The following is an 18,082-nucleotide window of genomic DNA, read 5'->3' on the forward strand; positions in this document are numbered from 1 at the left end:
AGAATAATTACCAACTGTTTCTTAGGTAAAAACTTATTTTTTGCTCTCTGTTCCTACACCCAAACTGTACTCCACAAATAGGGAAGTCCATTTAGGTGCACTTTTATTCAGTATTGTTTTAAATAACCGTTTATCATTACAGAAGTAGTAAAGTATATTTTAGAAAGTTAGGAAATCCAGACCAAAAAAAATGAAAAATGAAAGTATCACATTCTTACCATTCAGGATCACTAAGACTCCTTAGTGTATATTCTTTCAGATCTTTTTCTATGTAAATATATATATGGGAGGGGGGGTTCCACCAAAAATGAGATTTTATAGTCCATAGTGAATTGATTCTAGTCTTAGTGGTCTCCCTCTGTCAATTTCAGTGAGTTTTCATTTCATATTCAGATTTCCCCAACTATCCTTTCTCGGCTTTGTACAAACCAGTATTCAATTGAAGACTATTGTACCTGGCTGTTAGGGCTCTTAAGTCCCTTTTAACCTAGCGTATCTCTTCATTCTTTCTGTTTTCTGTTTAATAACAGTAGCTTGTATAAAGATTAGTCTGGGTGTCCTGCAAAATGTCCTAAAAACTCTGGATTTGTCTGTTTGCTTCCTTAAAGTAATATTTACTGTGTTTTCTATCTCCCTATTTTCCTGTAAATTGGAAATTGTATCTAAAGGCTTGCTGAATTCAGGGTAAATATTTTGGCTAGAATGCATCCTAGGTGTTATATCACATCAGAAGGTCCATACATCTAGTTGACTCCATTGTTAGTGGTGCTGAGATTGATGATTGGTGAGAAGCTGACCTTTTCCATTATACAGTCCCAGGTTTTCAATTGTCATGTATCTGGTTTTACTTTGGAATGATGCAGATATCCAGTTCGCCATCAAACATCCACATAATAGTTTTGCCACTATTTAACTGCAATTTAAAATGTAGATTTTCATCAGAAAAAAATGTTGGATTGCTGTTTCATTCTTCTAAGAAGCTAGTACTGAATGCAGTATTTGGTTCATCTGCTATATGCCTGATGCTTTTTCCCTTTTGAAGAACTTTAGTCCTAAAAGTTGTTGGATTTTTTATTCATTCTATAAAATTTTTTCAGTCTGGATTCAACATGGTAACAGAAAAGTCCTAGGAATAAAAAAGCCTGTAGCTATCCTTCCTTTCTTGCTTTACCGCCTGGCTTCCTGCACCCCATCCAAGGAAAAAGGAAACATTTAGGTCAAAGAAATAACTTGTGTCACATCTAAGAATACCAGCTGTCCTTTACATAAAAGAGAAGTAGGCTTTTTATAATGAACAATTTGAAATGATCTTTGGTCTAAAGTTAATAATCTGTATAACTATTCCTTCAATATATTTAATATCGCGGAAAAAAGTTTGAATTGCAATCATGTGCTCAATTTGAGGCTCATTTGGCATTTTCTGTGGCTCACCTGCTGAGTAGACCTGGGTCACCAGGGGTCTTCATGTCTGTGCTAGGCACCAAACTGCTTATTTCTCATACTGGGGCCCAGTGCAGCAAAATATACTTCATCTACAGGACCCATAGGATTTAAAGATTTCCCTCTCCCAGAGTTCCGTCCTGCCTGTGTACATGCATAACACCAGCAACCAGCCCTGAATGCTGCTGCTTTTGGATCTGCTGTTTGCATCCCAACAGGCTGAGACTAGGTCTTAGTGAGCTGAGAGCTTTCTCTCCTGGAATTCCCCACTGGGAATAAAGCCTGAGGTTAAAATGACTTAGTCTTGCCCTAGACATACTTTGTTTCATGCTGAGGTTGTTTTAGGGGGTGGAGGGACAGGGAGAAATCCAGTTAGGTGGAGTGTTACCAAGGCTTCAGCATTATATTTCTGCTTAGTAACATTTTAAAATTATGCCTAGGTAGATGCTTCTAGTGTAATGTAAAGGCTAAAAAGTACACGAGCTGTCCAAGTATGCACGTATGTGTGCCTAGCTTTAATGAACATAAATAGGCCACGTGTCACTCTTCATGAAGATTTGGCATTTGGCACAGAAAGCACACTACACAAAAGTATTACAAGATTCAGGAATGAGCAGAGGAAAAAATACTCAAGTCCCCTCAGATTGCTAACTGTCTACCTTGAGAGTGGATTTTCTTCCATTTGACCTACGGCAATGTCACATTAACACACTTGTCTTTTTTCATTTGTCAATAGGAAACCGAAAAGAGAAGAGCACCTGAGTGAAGAAGCGATCAAGGTGATCGCTGGCCTTCCTGACTTAACGTTCATGCATGCCAAGGTGTTGATGTTCCCAGCCACGTTAACACCTTCCACAAGCTCTCAAGGAAAAGCAGACTGATAACTGACATGAACTGGACGGTTACTATTGCTTTTCCTTTTTCCCATCCCTTCCCTACCATCAAAAGCATACCTGCTCTAATTAAAAACAAAAAATTCAAGTTCAGCTGATTTGTTGGTAAGCCGCACTAGAAAGGTATACATAGTAATGTATATTTATTTACATACTGAAGTCCTAAATTTATATTAGAAAAATGTAAATAATCAGGGGTAAACATTTTTGAGGATTTATTCTTTTTGTGTTGCTGGGGTGTATACATTTATGTCTTTGTGAAATACACTGGTGGTGTCCTTCTTACAAAACTTTTGAAATAAAAAAAAAAACTCCAATCTTCACTGTCTGAAATCCCCTTCAGTCTTTTCAGATTGCATTGACTGTCCTCTTGATTTTTCATATTACATGTGGAATTACTTTTGCTATCATAAATAAGCTCAAAAGTCCCCTCATTTAATTGGTTTTTAATTTTGTGTATGATGGGTTTCAGATCTGGCTTTTGTTAACATTTTGGGGCTTTTTTAATCTTTTCAATCTGGCGTATTGCTGTTTGGCCTTTTGCAAGGTACTTAATCAGTTGCTCTTTTGTTATAGGGTATGGATCACTGTCAGAACTTGATTGGAGGGGTTTAAAGAGATTGTGTCTGTTTAAAATCAGTTTGATTCGGAGAAGGACCAAATTATATGAATGTCTTACAATGGAATTTACTTGTTACTGATTTTTTTGTTCTATTGTACCACTATTTTTTGAGGATTTTGCACAGTGTAAAATGACATAATCATAGATTGCTATGGTTTAGGCTGTATATACAGTGAAAACTATGGGTTTTAAATGTTTGGGGAAATTCCTATGGAAAAAAGAGAGACATGTAGAAGAACCTCTAACAAGGTTAATGTGCATGCCCAAGGTCTTTTGAATTTTCAGTGTGTAAATTTCCTTTTAGCTTACACAAAAATAAAATAATTTAAAAGAAATTTAGCCTGGTGTCTTTGTCCTTTGGTATGTGAGGAAAAATGTAATGAGTTTGAATCAGAAGTTTTATTGAATATTAACATATTTCAATCCAGAGAAAATCATTTGGTAGGGCTTCTACTTTGTTGAAGCCAAGGAAGAATTAGAATCTGTCCTATAAGAATTGGATCGGTACTTTTAGTACCTGAGCTGTTTGTTTTTATATAGAACATGAGATCGGTAAAGAAATTCCCATGATTCATTATAACGTATCTTCATCAGAATATTGGCAAGGTTAAATTGGGATTTGTAGGGATTTTTTTTCTTTCCAAGAATATGTAAGTGTGAAATGAAGGTAGACAGAAAAAGTCTAAAAGGTAATTTTAGAATATTATTAGATATTGCTTCAGCAAAAAGTCACATGACATTGCATCAGGAACAGGCAGTCAGCTGACAGTCGGCCTCATCCACTCTGGGAATGTGCCAGTGGAACGCCTGCACCTCTGTCATTGACAGATTCCTGTGTTGCCAGGGGATTACACTGGCCATTGGAACACATGCCTGAGTGTAACGTAAGTACGGCCTGGAGTGACAAGATGCCTATCCAGTCCATATCCCACCATTTCCCCAACTTTTTTTTTTTTTAAAGTTTGGTCTTTTTCAGAGAAAGCTTTCCTTCAAAATAATCACAAGTTTTTAGTGTCCCACAAACCTTTTGGGTGGAAAAAGATGACTCAGAAAATTCCTTAGCAGAATTTTTCATGTTTCAGTAATTGAAACATAAAGGGCTACTTCTATAGTACCTTACAACTAAATTACAATGGCAAGTTTCACCAACCTAAGTTCACAGCCCACATGTTAACTGTGTTACCATGAGAAAATTAATCAACTTCTCTGAGCCCGAATTATCCATAAAAATGGGAGTGATCTCCTGCCTCATGAGGTTGATGTATAAATAATGGATGTATTTAATAAGACATTTGTCACATGAGTAAACAGTCAAAGAGTGGTAGCCAGAGCATAGCATCAGGGAACTCTGTGAAAGGCCCTGGAGTCCCAGTAGGTTCAAGAAGCAGCCACAGGAGAAAGGGTCACTAAATAATAATAAGAGTAACTTGGCATTTTAAAATTGTTAAATGGGCCTTCGTTATGAAAGTGGCTTAAGCCAGACTTTCCTTTTGTTGTTGTACTAGTCTTTGATGATTTCACAACAGGTACATTAATATTGGATCATCATAGCTTAAAGTTAATGCTTCAGTACTGAAGACCAAAAAATGGTCAGCTTTGTGCCAGACCAGGTTTAAACTATACAACAGCAGTGGCTGTCAGGAAGAGCTTTGAGCACCTTCCTGGGATCTCAGCTAAGGGGCAGCCTGTCGCTTCCAAGCTTGTCTTGGTCATCAGCAGCTGCACATCTATCTTAAAGTCAACCAGGAAGATCCTGCCGAGTTGAGAGGGGAAGAAACTAAGGAGTAGGAGCCCCAAAAGGCCAAATCCTACACTGGGGCTCAGCAAACAGTTTTGGGTCCTCTACATCTTAAAACCTAGCTCATTCATCCTGCAGCTTCATCCCATTGGATGCCCAAGTCCCGAGAGCCATACATAATTCCCTAGGTTAATCCAAGCCAGACTGGGAAGCATGGGAGAAAACTTTTGTTGAGTCCCATCAGTACTATTTTTATGAGTCTTTTTTTTTTTTTTTTTTTTAATAGAGAGGCTTGTTCTTCCTTCTTCACGATTGGGTTCTTTATATAGAATTTGTCATCTTTTCATGCCTTCATGTTTTTTGAATCAATTAGGATTAGGCTTGACTGTGAGTAACAAAAACCCAAAATACTGCATTTCATGCAATAAGACTCATCCTTTTGTCACATTTTAACTTCTCTGAAATTGGAATGTGTCATACAATTGGATGGGTTGTCTTTAATTGGCTGTGGTTTATTTTTCTTAGCGACGTATTAAGTAATGTGTGACAGAGTAGATGAAAATGGTAATGGTGGCTTAAACAGTGGAATTTTATTTCCCTCCAGTCTAGGGCTGGTAAGGGGCTTCCTATGATCACCTCCTGAAGTTCTTACCAGCTTGTTATTTCACCATTCTCAACACATGGTTTCTACCCTCTGGTCCAAGGTGACCATTAAGGTTATGGCCTTCATGCCTATATTCCAGCCATCAGGATAGAAAGCGTGAAGAGGGGACTCTCCTTCCCATTAAGGAGGCTTTCCATAGGGCATACACAGTATTTCCAGTTATCATCTGTTGGCCAGAACTTCACTGCAGGTTCCTATCTAGCTGCAACAGAGGCTGGGAAATACCTCTATTCTGGGTGGCCATCTAAAAGAAAGGGAGTCTAGTTTTAAGGAAGAAGAGAACAGATCATGTAGGGCAACCAGTAGTCTGAGCCACACCTATTTTTTATTTCTCAGCTCATATAAACATATTTCCTTGAGATAACGCATAGAGAAATGAATTCCGAGATCATTTTCTCAGGCTGCAATGCCCCAGGCTATATTTATTGCCTTCCTCATGCTTTTCCAAAAGGGAAAGGATCTGTAGAGGGCAGTACAGGATTTCCTGGGACCATGGGGGAACAAGTGCTAAGACAAGTCCCCGGTAGAAGTAGGGGCAGCCTGACAAGATGAAAGGAGCGCTGAACTGGAGTGGGAGTTGTGTGTTAAATACAGCCCTGCCACTAACCAGTTGTAAGATCTTGGATAAATCCCTTTTTTAAGCACCAGGTACTTCATAAAATGAGGGATTGGAGTCTATAGAATCAAAAACTAAGGTAGGACAAAACCTTAAAGAATAGAATTTTAGGGCTGGAAGATCAGCTGGTTCAGCGCTTTCCAAACTACTCCCAGGAACCCTGCAGTAGTGCCAGGAGGCCTTGGCACCTGTAGTCAGGGTGTGTCCAATAATAACACACGGGGCTTCTATATTTAGGGAGGGGAAAGGTGATTGCAGAAGATTTCATGTAATAGAAACGTTCCATTGCTACCAAAAGTTGAAAACCAAAGATGACTCAATACTCATAGCTAAAGAAATTGAAGCCTAAATAAGAAAACTGACTGGCACATCATTACATATCTATAACCAGGGACAGGACCTGAATCCAGTTTCCCTGACTCTTGGCTGTTTTGTTTATACCCTCCTGCATCCCCACACCCCCATGTGAATAGCTGGCTGGCCAGCTTTTGCCCGAACATTTGCAGGGACACTGCGTGGGCTCAGGACTTCACCAGGAAGTCTCCTTGCCCACCTCCAATGCACACGCACATACACACGCTTGGTTGGCAGCACAGATCGTTAGGACCTTGAGTGGAAACCTGATTTCCCATAACCGGTTGTGCATTGGTTCAAGTTACCTTCTCTCAAGGCGCAGGGATGAACCTAGACTCTTTTCCATGAATATCTGAAGATCACTATGATGCTCCTCCTCCTACCAAACCTCCCGTGATGACATGGTTTCCAGGCCTTTCTTACACACATTATTCTTTTCTGGACATTGTCCAGTTTGCCAAAGTTCCTCTTAAAATGTGCTCCCCTGACAGAGCTAGATGTCATCTCATCACTGGCATGGGGCTCGCTTTATTTCAGACACTATTTTTAATGTAGCCTAAAATTGCATTACTGTTTATGGCAACAATATTGCCTCTTTAGCTCACTGTGCAAGCAGCCTTTTCCCCCTAACTGCCATCAAAACAGATTTTTTCTCTCATCTCTCATCTCCTGGTGTCATTGAGTTTTTAGAGCCTAAAAGCAGGGTTTTATATTGATCTTTTTTCAGCTTTTTTTTGTCAGCTTTAGACCATTGTTTCAGCCTGTTCGTCTCATCAAATCTTCATTGTACCATCAATACACACACTTGCCCTCCTTCCTCTGCTCTGTCATCCACAGATTGATAAACATCCTTCATAATCCAAATCACTGACACAAAATGTTGACCAGTAAGACATCCAGTGTGCCAGGAAGACCCTGGGTGCAGCTTCTCAACCCAGTGATGCCCACATTTCTTCATCTTGCCCACCAGTCATAAGAACAGGTGAAGCCTTGCCAAATCCAATCACATTACACCTGTGGCATCTCATGGGCCATCCTGAGCATTTCTACAGATGCTCCCCAAAACCTCATGCAGCTTGAACATTTCTGTGACTGCCGGCATGGTGGCACACACCTGTAGTCCTGGTTACTCAGAAGGCCGAGGCAGGAGGATCACTTGTGCCCAGGAGTTCGAGACCAGCCTGAGCAACATAGTGAGACTCCGTTTTCTTTTGTTTTGTTTTGTTTGTTAGTTTGTTTGAGACGGAGTCTCGCTCTGTTGCCCAGACTGGAGTGCAGTGGCGAGATCTTGGCTCACTGTAACCTCCACCTCCTGGGTTCAAGCGATTCTCCTGCCTCAGCCTCCAGAGTAGCTGGGATTACAGGCGCCCACCACCCCTGGCTAATTTTTGTATTTTTAGTAGAGACAGGGTTTCACCATGTTGGTCAGGCTGGTCTCGAACTCCTGACCTCATGATCCGCTGGCCTCAGCCTCCCCAAGTGCTGGGATTACAGGTGTGAGCCACGGCGCCTGGCTGAGACTCGTCTTTAAAAAAAAAAAAAAAAAAAAAAAAAAAACCTGACTAGTTCTCCAAAAGCAGCATAAGGATAATAAAACAAGTAGAAGATAAAATGCCATCTAATCAGGATGGGAGATTAAATGATGATCCATATCATCACTGGCATACAGAAAGCCCTCAATAAACAACTGTTTATCTTCATTCATCCAGATCAGTCTTCTGTCATTAATGATGCAGATAGGAGGAGGATATGGTTGTCTTAAAGTTGCCCTTAAGGGATCTGCTTTGTTTCAATTATCTGTCATTTCAGTTATCTTTTCAGCCTGGACCATCCGTGAGAATACTGTATATCACTTTACATAATGTTATTTTTAATTTACCTCTTTCAAAAACTGCTCCCTTCCTTCAGTTTTCAAAAAACCAGGATTTAGGGAACAAAATACTGGTCACTGCTGTTGTAAACTGTGACTTCAAAGCCTTTCGCTTGCTTGCTCCCAGCTCTCCTTTTGACCAGAGCTCATGTTCCTCTCCCGCCCCACCATCCCTCCCCTGAACGTCAGGGACAAGGGTCACAAAGACCAAAAGGGTCAAGGAGGGAAAATGAGATCTTTTGTGATCTGTACTGTGTCTACCTTAGAAGAGGGGCTGCTGTCATCACCTACCCAGTGTTTCCTCTACAGAATCCTTGATCAAAACAGCTAATGATGATCTCAATGGAGATCCTCGTCTTTGCCTCTCCCCCTAAGCTGTGCCACTTTTTTTTTTTTTTTTTTTTGAGACAGCCTCTCACTCTGTTGCCCAGGCTGAAGTGCAGTGGCACAATCTCGGCTCACTGCGACCTCCGCCTCCCAGGTTCAAGGATCCTCCTGCCTCAGCCTCCCAGGTAGCTGGGACTACAGCTGAATGCTACCAAGCCCGGCTAATTTTTGCACTTTTGGTAGAGATGGGGTTTCACCATGTTGGCCAGGCTGGTATCGAACTCCTGGCCTCAAGTGATGTGTCCACCTTGGCCTCCCAAAGTGCTGGGATTACAGGTGTGAGGCACTGTGCCCAGCCCTGCACCACTATTCTGTCGGCCCTATGGCTGTCCCCACCTAGATGTCCCCAAGACACTCCTGCAATTAAACATGTGCACCACAAAAGCAAGTGCTCACAGCCTTCCAACCCTCCACCCAACCCCACCATGCCCCTGGCCTTAAGAGGGCCCTAGCTCCATTTGTCACACTTCAGGTTCACTCTCAGCCTGCTCCCCTTCCTCACTCCTAATCCTATTAACCTGGAGTCCTGTCAGTGACACCTCCTAAGTATCCATTGCCTCTCTCTTCAAGCCTTCATCATCCTTACATGATTATTGTAACAGCCTCACATTGACCTTCCTCTGCCTGTCCCACCTCCAATTTACCCTTCTACTATGCCAGTGGAAAGCTCTCTTCCTTTTGAACATCCTTCATGGCACCCCCTTGCCCTCTGGACAAAGTCAGCTCCTTGGCAGGTTCCACAGCACTGGGATAGTCCTGTCTGCATGGAGGCTCCCACCTGGCCTGCCAGCTCCTTGCTAGTTACCAAATGCCCACTGAGGGCTGGCCCATGCTTGTCTCTTAGGAAAACCCTTTCTCCCCAGCCGGCCAGCCCCATTTCCTCAGGGAGCCTTTCTGGGCCACCCCGACAGACAGAGCTGGCTCTCTAGCCTCTGCGATTGCTTGGCAAATCTCTCTGAGCATGTAATGCTCATCATAAAACTGCTTTACATTTATTAAGAGCTCTGCTGAGTGCCAGGTACTGGGCCTCACATTCTCTCTCTTAATCCTCACAGTAACCCTAAAAGGTACCTGAACTCTTCTACGGATAAGGAAACCAAAACAGGACATGATGTATCTTCCCCCAAGGTCATAGAGCCAGGAAGCAGAAAAGTCTTGAGCCCAGATCTGAAGGATCAGAGCCTGAACACTTAGCCACAGAGCATCAGCCTCAGTGGGGTGATGGCTGTTATGTCACCTCTCACCTTGCTTCCTGATGACTGATTTGCTTGTCTCTCTCCCTCAGGCCATGAACTCCTTGAGAGCAGGGACTGGATCTGGCTCATGTTTGTCCCCGTCCTCTGGCACAGTGCCTGGCGCATGGGCAGACTTTCATTTTGTTTGCTTCCTAAACCAGTTTATGCATGAGCCCCTCGGGGGAATGTACGGAGACCCTTCCTGAATCTGTGCTTTGCCTCTGCCTGCAAACATTGTGACCCTCACCTCAAGTTCTGTCCAAATTTTCCCCCAAAATATCATATTCTATCAATCACTAACTCAGCTCTCCAAGCTCTGAAGCAATCCCCCAAACCCTTCGGGTTTCCATTCTGTCAAAAGCTATTTGTTTCTGTTGGCTTTTGTCTCAATCCCTACCTTGTGTAACCAGCAGGTAAGAACTGGATATGGGGTAATCCTACTCCCAGGGTACAGCTCTACAGCCCACAGCAACAGGAAGCCCCTAGTTGGAAAGTATGTATGCAGCACTGTAGGAGAGACCCCTGAGTGGATGACTGGAGGAAATCAGTAAAGATGCCTCTCAGTTGCTGAGTGTGACACCACAGGAACACCTGAGGGCATGCTCCCTAAGGAAACCTGCCCCATCCACTGTCAGCCTCACCATACTCGACCCCCCACCTTTTTTTTCTGTTATCCAAAGCAAGACTTCCAAGTTTGGGCTGGAGGTGGTGCAGGCAGGGTAGGTGGAGTTGCTCCTGACTTTGTAGCTCTGGGACCAGGCTTCCCAACATGGCTCAAGGACCCCCAAACCCAGCAGGATTACTGCCAAAGCAAGCCACACTGGGGGATCTCCTTCTGTTATAAATTCAAGTCACATAGCCCAGGCATGGTGGCTCATACCTGTAATCCCAGCGCTTTGAGAGGCTGATGCAGGAAGATGGCTGAAGGCCAGGAGTTCAAGACCAGCCTGGGCAACATAGTGAGACCCCCGTCTCTACAAAAATAATTTTTTTTAGACGGAGTCTTGCTCTGTTGCCCAGGCTAGAGTGCAGTGGTGCAATCTTGGCTTACTGCAACATCTACCTCCCAGGTTCAAGCGACTCTCCTGCCTCAGCCTCCCAAGTAGCTGGGACTACAGGTGTGTACCATCACGTCCAGCTAATTTTTATGTTTTTTAGTAGAGATGGCGTTTCACCATGTTGGCCAGGTTGGCCTTGGACTCCTGACCTCAGGTTATCTGCCCGCCTCAGCCTCCCAGAGTGCTGGGATTACAGGCATCAGCCACTGAGCTCAGTCAAGAATTTTAAAAAATAAATAAATTCAAGCCATGGCTTAAAAGAGACCCTCAGCTCAATGGAGACATTTTACCAAAATTGGTATTTTTACTCAGTGGGAGGAGAGAAGTCTTGCCTAAGGACTGTCCAACTCCTCATAGAACACTTTAGTCCGAGGAAGCGTCAGGGCAGTGGGGTTGCCATTTATTTCACTTCATCTCTGCTGAGTTGCCTTGGCAGTCTGAACTTTGATCTGGGTAGGAATCAGAGAATGGCATGGGCCAGTTCAAGCTCTTGTCAGATAAAATGTTTTCCCTTGGCTCAAAGAAGACGCCTGAACTCCCTTCCCCTTAACCTAATATCTGTCTTGGCACCCCTATTCCACGGTGAACCCTTCTCCCCCACCCTATTAAATCAGCTTTCCTGGCCACTGCTGTCCTGGCCATGCAGCAACAGCTGCAACCCAGAAGACAAGCAGGTGTTGCTTCTCTTCAGCTACTATCTTGTAACTCCCTCTTCATTTACAATCTGCTTGCTGTTTCAGATGTTTGGAAAGAAAACACCTTCGTCAGCAGCCCTAGAAAGCCTCATTTTCAGTAAAATCTGGACACTTCTTTTCCACCCCAGAGTTGTGGGGGTTTTGTTTTTGTTTTTGTTTTGTTTTTTTTTGCTGGAACCTAACATCTGTGAGGCAGACAGGACCACATGGGCTCTGTGTCACCAGACACCTGTTGAAAGGATGCAATCAGGGAGAGAAAATCTGGGCAGAGCCCACTGGTGACAGCTGGTATTTATCTAATATCAGCCTCCACTGAAGTGAAATGGAGCACTAATAGAAGAGCAAAGAGAAGAAAAGGTGATGGGTCGGAGCTGCAAATGTTCCTGGGGATCTGCTGGGAATCCCTTTCCCCACTGACTGACAAGAAACCCAAAGGTGCTTGAAGATATGATGCTTTTCCCTGCTGAAGAGGGGTGGGTGCCACACCTCCATAGGGCTGACCTCTGGGAAGAGGGTCCTCCCAGGCACATCCGTAAAAGGAGACACCTGTCAATCTGCCCGAGTTTTCACGGTCTTGTGGTGTGCTTCTGAAGGATCGTGAAAGAAAGGGCACGCGCGATTTCAGATAATCATTTCAACATGGCGCTTGGTAGAAAACAAAACTCATAACTGAAACTGTGTTTACCCATGAGGCAGCTCTGGGGCCCTGCCAGCTCACGGCTCGCTTAGGCCACTGTCCTCAAACATGCACCAGCCCCAGGACATGAGGAATCCTGAGCCCTCAAGAGTCACAGAAGAGGTGGCCTGTGCATTGCTCCTGGAAAAGAGGCAGAAAAGTGGCAGCCAGAGTTCGAATGAGGGCACCACCACTTCTGTTGTGAGACCATGGACCAGTATGTAAAGTGTGGCTAGGAATTAAAGTAAAAAATACCAAAACAGCCTACTTAGGGAAGTTAGAGATAACTCATTGTCTTCATCTGTTTGGGCTGTTATAACAAAACACATTAGACTGGATGATTTATAAATAACAGAAATGTGTTGCTTACGGTTCTGGAAGCTGCAAAGTCCAAGATCAAGGTGCCAGCAGACTCCGCGTCTGGTAAATGTGCACTCTCTGCTTCACAGATGCCTTCCTACAGCGTCCTCACCTGGAGCAAGGGGCAAGGACCCGCCCCGCCCCTTTTATAGGAGCACTGATCCCACTCACAAGGGCTCTGCCCTCGTGGCCTAACACCTCCCAGGTGTCCCAACTCTTAACACCACCACATTGGGGATTTGGTTTCAACATATAAATTTTGAGGGAGACACAAACATTCAGACCAGAGCACTAAACCCTTAGCACATGAATCTCCATAGGGTATAACAGCAACATCAACGACCATTTAGCATAACACTTGGAAATAGTAAGTGCTCAATAAATGTTACGTGTTATTGTTTAGGGCACCAAGATCTTAGTATCTATGATGTATACCGCCTGAGTTGGGAACTTTTTAGGGCATTAGGGTATTTAAGATGCAGCACCTGATTCAACAAAATAATTAGGGACCACTAGATCAGCTGTTCATGATCAAATGATTATGAGCAACCTACTCTTGACTTAATGATGAGGCTACAGAAGTATGCCCCGTCAGGAAGCTGGGAAGGGGCTCAGTTTGGGTAGACAGCCATGTGGCCCAGAATCACCCAGAGACTTCAGAGGGATCTCATAGGCATGTCCATAAAAGGTGACCCTTGGCAACCTGTCCACATTTTTAATTGTCTTATGATGGACCCACGTTTTTAATTGTCTTCTGGTAGCCTGCAAGGTGGGTGGGATGTGAACATGTGCAGAGGGAGTGATTAGCCAGGGCCCATCCTGGGAAGTAAATCCCAACAAAGACTATTCATCCATCCATCCATTAATTCAACTTCTGTTAAGCACCTACTATGTGCCAGGTGTTTGTGTGTTCCATCCTGAACACACAGAGTGTTCACCCTCGGGTTTGTCAAGCATCTGGTACCTGGCCAAGCCCAGGAAGGTGAGTGGTGTCCTTTAAGGTATCTCATCTTCCTCCCTCAAGCCATCCCTAACTTCAAATATCTTAGATTTTATTTACTTATTTTGCTGAAAAGTTTTAGAATAAATTATGGACATTCTCCCATGTCACCCACACACAGCAACACCATATCCAAAATAAAGAGATGATTTTCCATATCTAACCTCAACACTGTTATCACACCTAAGACAGTTAAACATAATTTCTGACTCCCATTTGAAATGAAGTCTATATTTGAACTCCCCCAAATGTCCCTAAAATGTCTTTTATAGTTTGCCTATTCAAACCAGTGGCTGCTCAAGGAAAATACATCTCATTTGGTTGTATGTTTTTTTTTCATCTAGAACAGTTCTCCCATCTTTTTCTTTTTCTTTATAATTTCAACTTTTATTTTAGATTCAGGGAGTATATGTACAGACTTGCTACCTGGGTATATTGTATAATGTGAGGTTTGGGGTATGAATGATCCTGCCACCCAGCTAGTGAACATAGTATGCAATAGTTTTTCAATCTTTCCCCTTCTCCCTCCCTCTCCTCTCTAGTAGTCTCTGGTATCTATTGTTGCCATCTTTATGTATGTCCATGAGTACCCAGTGTTCAGCTCCCACTTACATGAGAACACATAGTATTTGGTTTTCTGTCTCACATTAATTTGCTTAGGATTATGGCTTCTAGCTGCCCCTAGGTTGCTGCAAAGGACAAGATCTCATTCTTTTTCATGGCTGCACCTTTATTTTTCATTAAACGGATTTTTTTGAAGAGATCAGGCTAGTTGTCTTATAGAATGTCCCACATTCTGGATTTATCTGATTGTCTCCTCCTAGTGTCATTTAGCTTGTCCCTCTATCTCCTACGCTTCCTCTCACGGTATCCATAAGCATGGGGGTGCTCAACAACCTCGTCATCCGGAAACCCCCAGCAGTGGGAACTGACCCTGTGGGTCATCACTCCTACTGGGCTATCCCAGCCCCATCAGGATTGGTCACCTGGTACCTGGTCCTCCTTCCTCACAGGGGCCTTCCTCAGACCTGTGCTGAACTCCCTCCCTTCCCACTTTAGCCTCTGCTGGAAGAAGCCTTTCCTGATCATTCACTGAAAGTGTGCCCCCCAACCTTCTCTAGATCCCAGCCTACTGTATTTTTCTTCTTAGCACACAACATCATCCAAGATATATTTACTGTTTATTTTGTGTTCTCTGTCTCTCCTGCCAACACTGTCAACTTAATTAGGACAGGGACCGTTATTGCCACAATCACTACTGTACCCCCAGTGCCTAGAACAGCCTTTCATACAAAGAAGGCACCTCATAAACCTTGAATGAATGAGTGTATTAACGAATGGGCCCTACGGCAAATAATCCAATTCTAAGTACATCATCTACCCCAAGTAATATTGTTTGAGGCCATTATCTTCCCAGAAACACATACAAAATTCTGAAACTACACTTAACATTAAGCAGGGGGAAAACCACATCATCTGTGAACAGCAACAAAGTCTCCCTGTGAAAGGTGTCTGGTCTTCCAGCTCTCAGGCCCGCCCCGCCCTCTCCACCAGACTTCGGGCAACTCCTGGATCACTCAACCCAGGGTGAATCCAGGGCCGCTTGGCCATAAATACCATTTAGTCTCACTCAGCAAATACGAGCCCTGTGAATTATAGCACTTGGCTTGGAGGACGATTTCTTTTGTCTGATATTTTTCTAAGTCGAGTCTACTTTTTTCCTCCTTTTTCTTTCTTAGCTTTCCAATGCTGAACAGGTTCTGCATTCAACTCCCAGCCAAGTTTTGTAGCTTGGAGCTGGTACTGAGCCAGAGGGCCCAGGCAGAGGAATCAAGGAGAGTCCCTGGAGCCAGGGTGGAAGCTGGGGTACAACCCACTGATGAGCAAAGGAGCAGGGCTAGCTTGTGTTTTGCTGGGATCAAAGCAACAAATGAGACATGGCACAGTGCATCATCAAAAATGGAGCTCCTCACCCCCGCTCCCCAGGAGCCCAGGAACCCCCTGAAACTGTGTGCAACATATTGTGAACATTTGCTTCCAAGCACCTTTCTGGGGAGAGGGTCTGTAGCTTTCATCAGTTTCCCAAGGGAGTTTGTGACAGCCTCACTCCACCCCCAAAAAGAAGGGTAAGAAAAACACAGTGTCCAGCAGTTTTTCGGATACACGATCAAAACTGTGTGAAACTCCTGCTGTGCCCACGCCTCACCCAGGAGCTCAGGCTCATTTAGGAGACGAGGCCCGATTGAAGGAGGCAGGTTCGGGTTTTGTTTTATTTTCTTTTGTTGAGTTATCATTTCTTGAGAGCTTCCTGTATGCACAGCACAATATTAAGCTCTATGACAACGACAATAACAGCTAGCTCTCAACCCAGCATTTAGCACCAGGCCCTGTTCAAGGTGTTTTCTGTGTATTTGCTCATTGAATCTCCCAAGAGTCCTAAGAAATAGGTATCATTATTCTCATCTCACTTTACAGATGATAAAACGAAGGCACAGAAAAGTAACTTGCCCCAAAATGCATGGCAGGACAGATCTGAACCCAGGGGGTCTGGCTCCAGGTCCATGTGCCTACAGGACCTCTCCAGCTCTGTTATTTCATTGGAACATACAATTACCTCCAAAGTATGCAGTCTTGTTTTCTCCATTCTACAGGTGATAACACTAAGGTTGAACAACTTGCCCAAGGTCACCTCATGCTTTACACACCTCTCACTGTGAGACTGACAACCAGAGAACAGTCAAAGGAATTCAGAGGGGGTCATGCCAGGAAGGGGAGACAGGGGAAGAGTCAAGCAGGGGCGGTGGGAATCTGGGAGGTTATGGAGCTCAGTGTGTGTGCCTGAAAAACCGTTCCCCAAGCGCTGAGGAGCAGCCAAGCCTCCTTCCAGAGCCCTCAGCCCAGGAGAGGTGGCTTACAGTCCCACAGGTGGAGAAGGAGCCTGAGGCTCAAGGTTAACACCCACTCTCTTTCCCTGTTCTGCATCAAAGTCACAGTGGTCACCCAAGGAGTGCTTTCTATGGCAGAGAGAGATTAACAGGGCAGCTTCCCAGCAGCCCCCACCCCAACCCTGCTCCCTGGGCCAGCTGTCCCGCTGTCATTGACCCAGGCCCTATTCACAGTTCAGTAGCAGAGGCCCGTGACTCAGGGACAGAGGGAATCCCCACAGTGCCAGGCCTCAGGCCATGTGGAGAGTGGCTCATTAAGAGCCACAGCACAGCGATGACCTCCAGAGAGGTGGCGTGTGAGTAGGTACTTTGGAAGCTCTGTTTCTAATGTTTCTGAAGATCGCCAAGGTGTTGTGTCCTGAGTAATGATGAACTGCCCTCATTATTCACACGCACAACCTGCACCACCACCCACAAAGGCCTTGGACACTCCTGCTGAACAGGTCAAGTCAGCCCTCTGGTCCCAGCTCTCCCATTGACTGGCTGGTGGGTGTCAGCCTAGGAACCGTATGGACTTCATCAGTGCCGGAGTGTGAGGCACTTTGTATCTTGGAGCTATTACCAGAAAGCAAAGCCTACAGTAGACCTTTTTCAAACTTTCTCTGTGGTTTGCACGTTCGTCCATTGCACCGAGGTAGCATTTCTTCTCATTATGACTCCTGGGGCTGTCCACCTGCCTCCGGTTCCCAAAACCCTGCGGGTGTGGAAGCTGTGAGGTAAGCAGAACATGGCCCACCCCCCGGGCCCTGCTGATTGGTTCAGAAGTGGACCTCTGGCGCGGGCCCCTCCAACCACAACATCCTGAGTTCTTAGCAACAATTGCTTGGTGACGGCCTCAGCCTTTAACTAGAATTTTGGAGAAAAGTTGCAGTGTGACTTTAACTTGTTAAGCTTGGGAGCTGCTATTGGAGAGTCTGGCATTCTGGGCCCAGCCACATCCCTGCTCTTGGTAAAGGTTAGTTATTTACCTTTAGTTAATTACCTTTACCAAAATTATTTGAGCAGAAGATAAATTACATACATGCACACGCATGTACACACACACACATACATACATATGTCTTTAAACTACTTAGAGGGGCGTTCCTGCCACTTGCAACCATATACTTCTCTGAACCATCTGGACATTTTGCAGGAGGTTCCCTTTCTGCAGAGGGACAAAGGGCTAGGCTGGGGAGAACATGAAGGCCTTTGGGTTAATGTGTTGGAAGCTGCCACCAAGCTTGTAAACGAAAAGCATCTTTGAACTCATTGAGTAAACGTACAGGAAAGTGGATTTACATTGAACGTCATCTGCCTACAGTCTTGGAAGCACATGTGTATGCCCCCAAAGATAAAGGCTACTAGACATTCTGCACAGGAGCCTGCAGCCCGGTAGTAGTCACTTCCCTTGGCGGGGCTTCCTGGGGTCTAGCAGCCTTACCTGACACGTGACACAGGGGCAGAGCCAAGCAAAGCTTCAGCCTCCAGCGTGAGGTGCAGCCACAGCTATCTCCTGCCCAGCTGGATTTTCCAGTCCTGCCGGCACG

General features: G+C 44.5%; 1 protein-coding gene across 3 annotated transcripts in view; it reads left to right on the forward strand.

The window, feature by feature from the left end:
• Nucleotides 1-3,294, forward strand: part of AFTPH (aftiphilin) — a 69,112-nt gene extending 65,818 nt beyond the window's left edge. For all 3 annotated transcript variants that reach the window (XR_004443981.1, XM_033239231.1, XM_033239232.1), the window contains one exon: nucleotides 2,177-3,294. Coding sequence is in view for 2 of the 3 variants with exons in the window: in XM_033239231.1 (XP_033095122.1) it covers nucleotides 2,177-2,321 (145 nt within the window). In the remaining variant the exon portion in view is untranslated. The remainder of the gene's footprint in view (nucleotides 1-2,176) is intronic.
• Nucleotides 3,295-18,082: the final 14,788 nt, after the last annotated feature.

The sequence above is a fragment of the Trachypithecus francoisi genome, unplaced genomic scaffold (genome assembly GCF_009764315.1).
Source record: "Trachypithecus francoisi isolate TF-2019V2 unplaced genomic scaffold, Tfra_2.0 Lachesis_group17, whole genome shotgun sequence".
Taxonomy (NCBI): Eukaryota; Metazoa; Chordata; class Mammalia; order Primates; family Cercopithecidae; genus Trachypithecus; species Trachypithecus francoisi.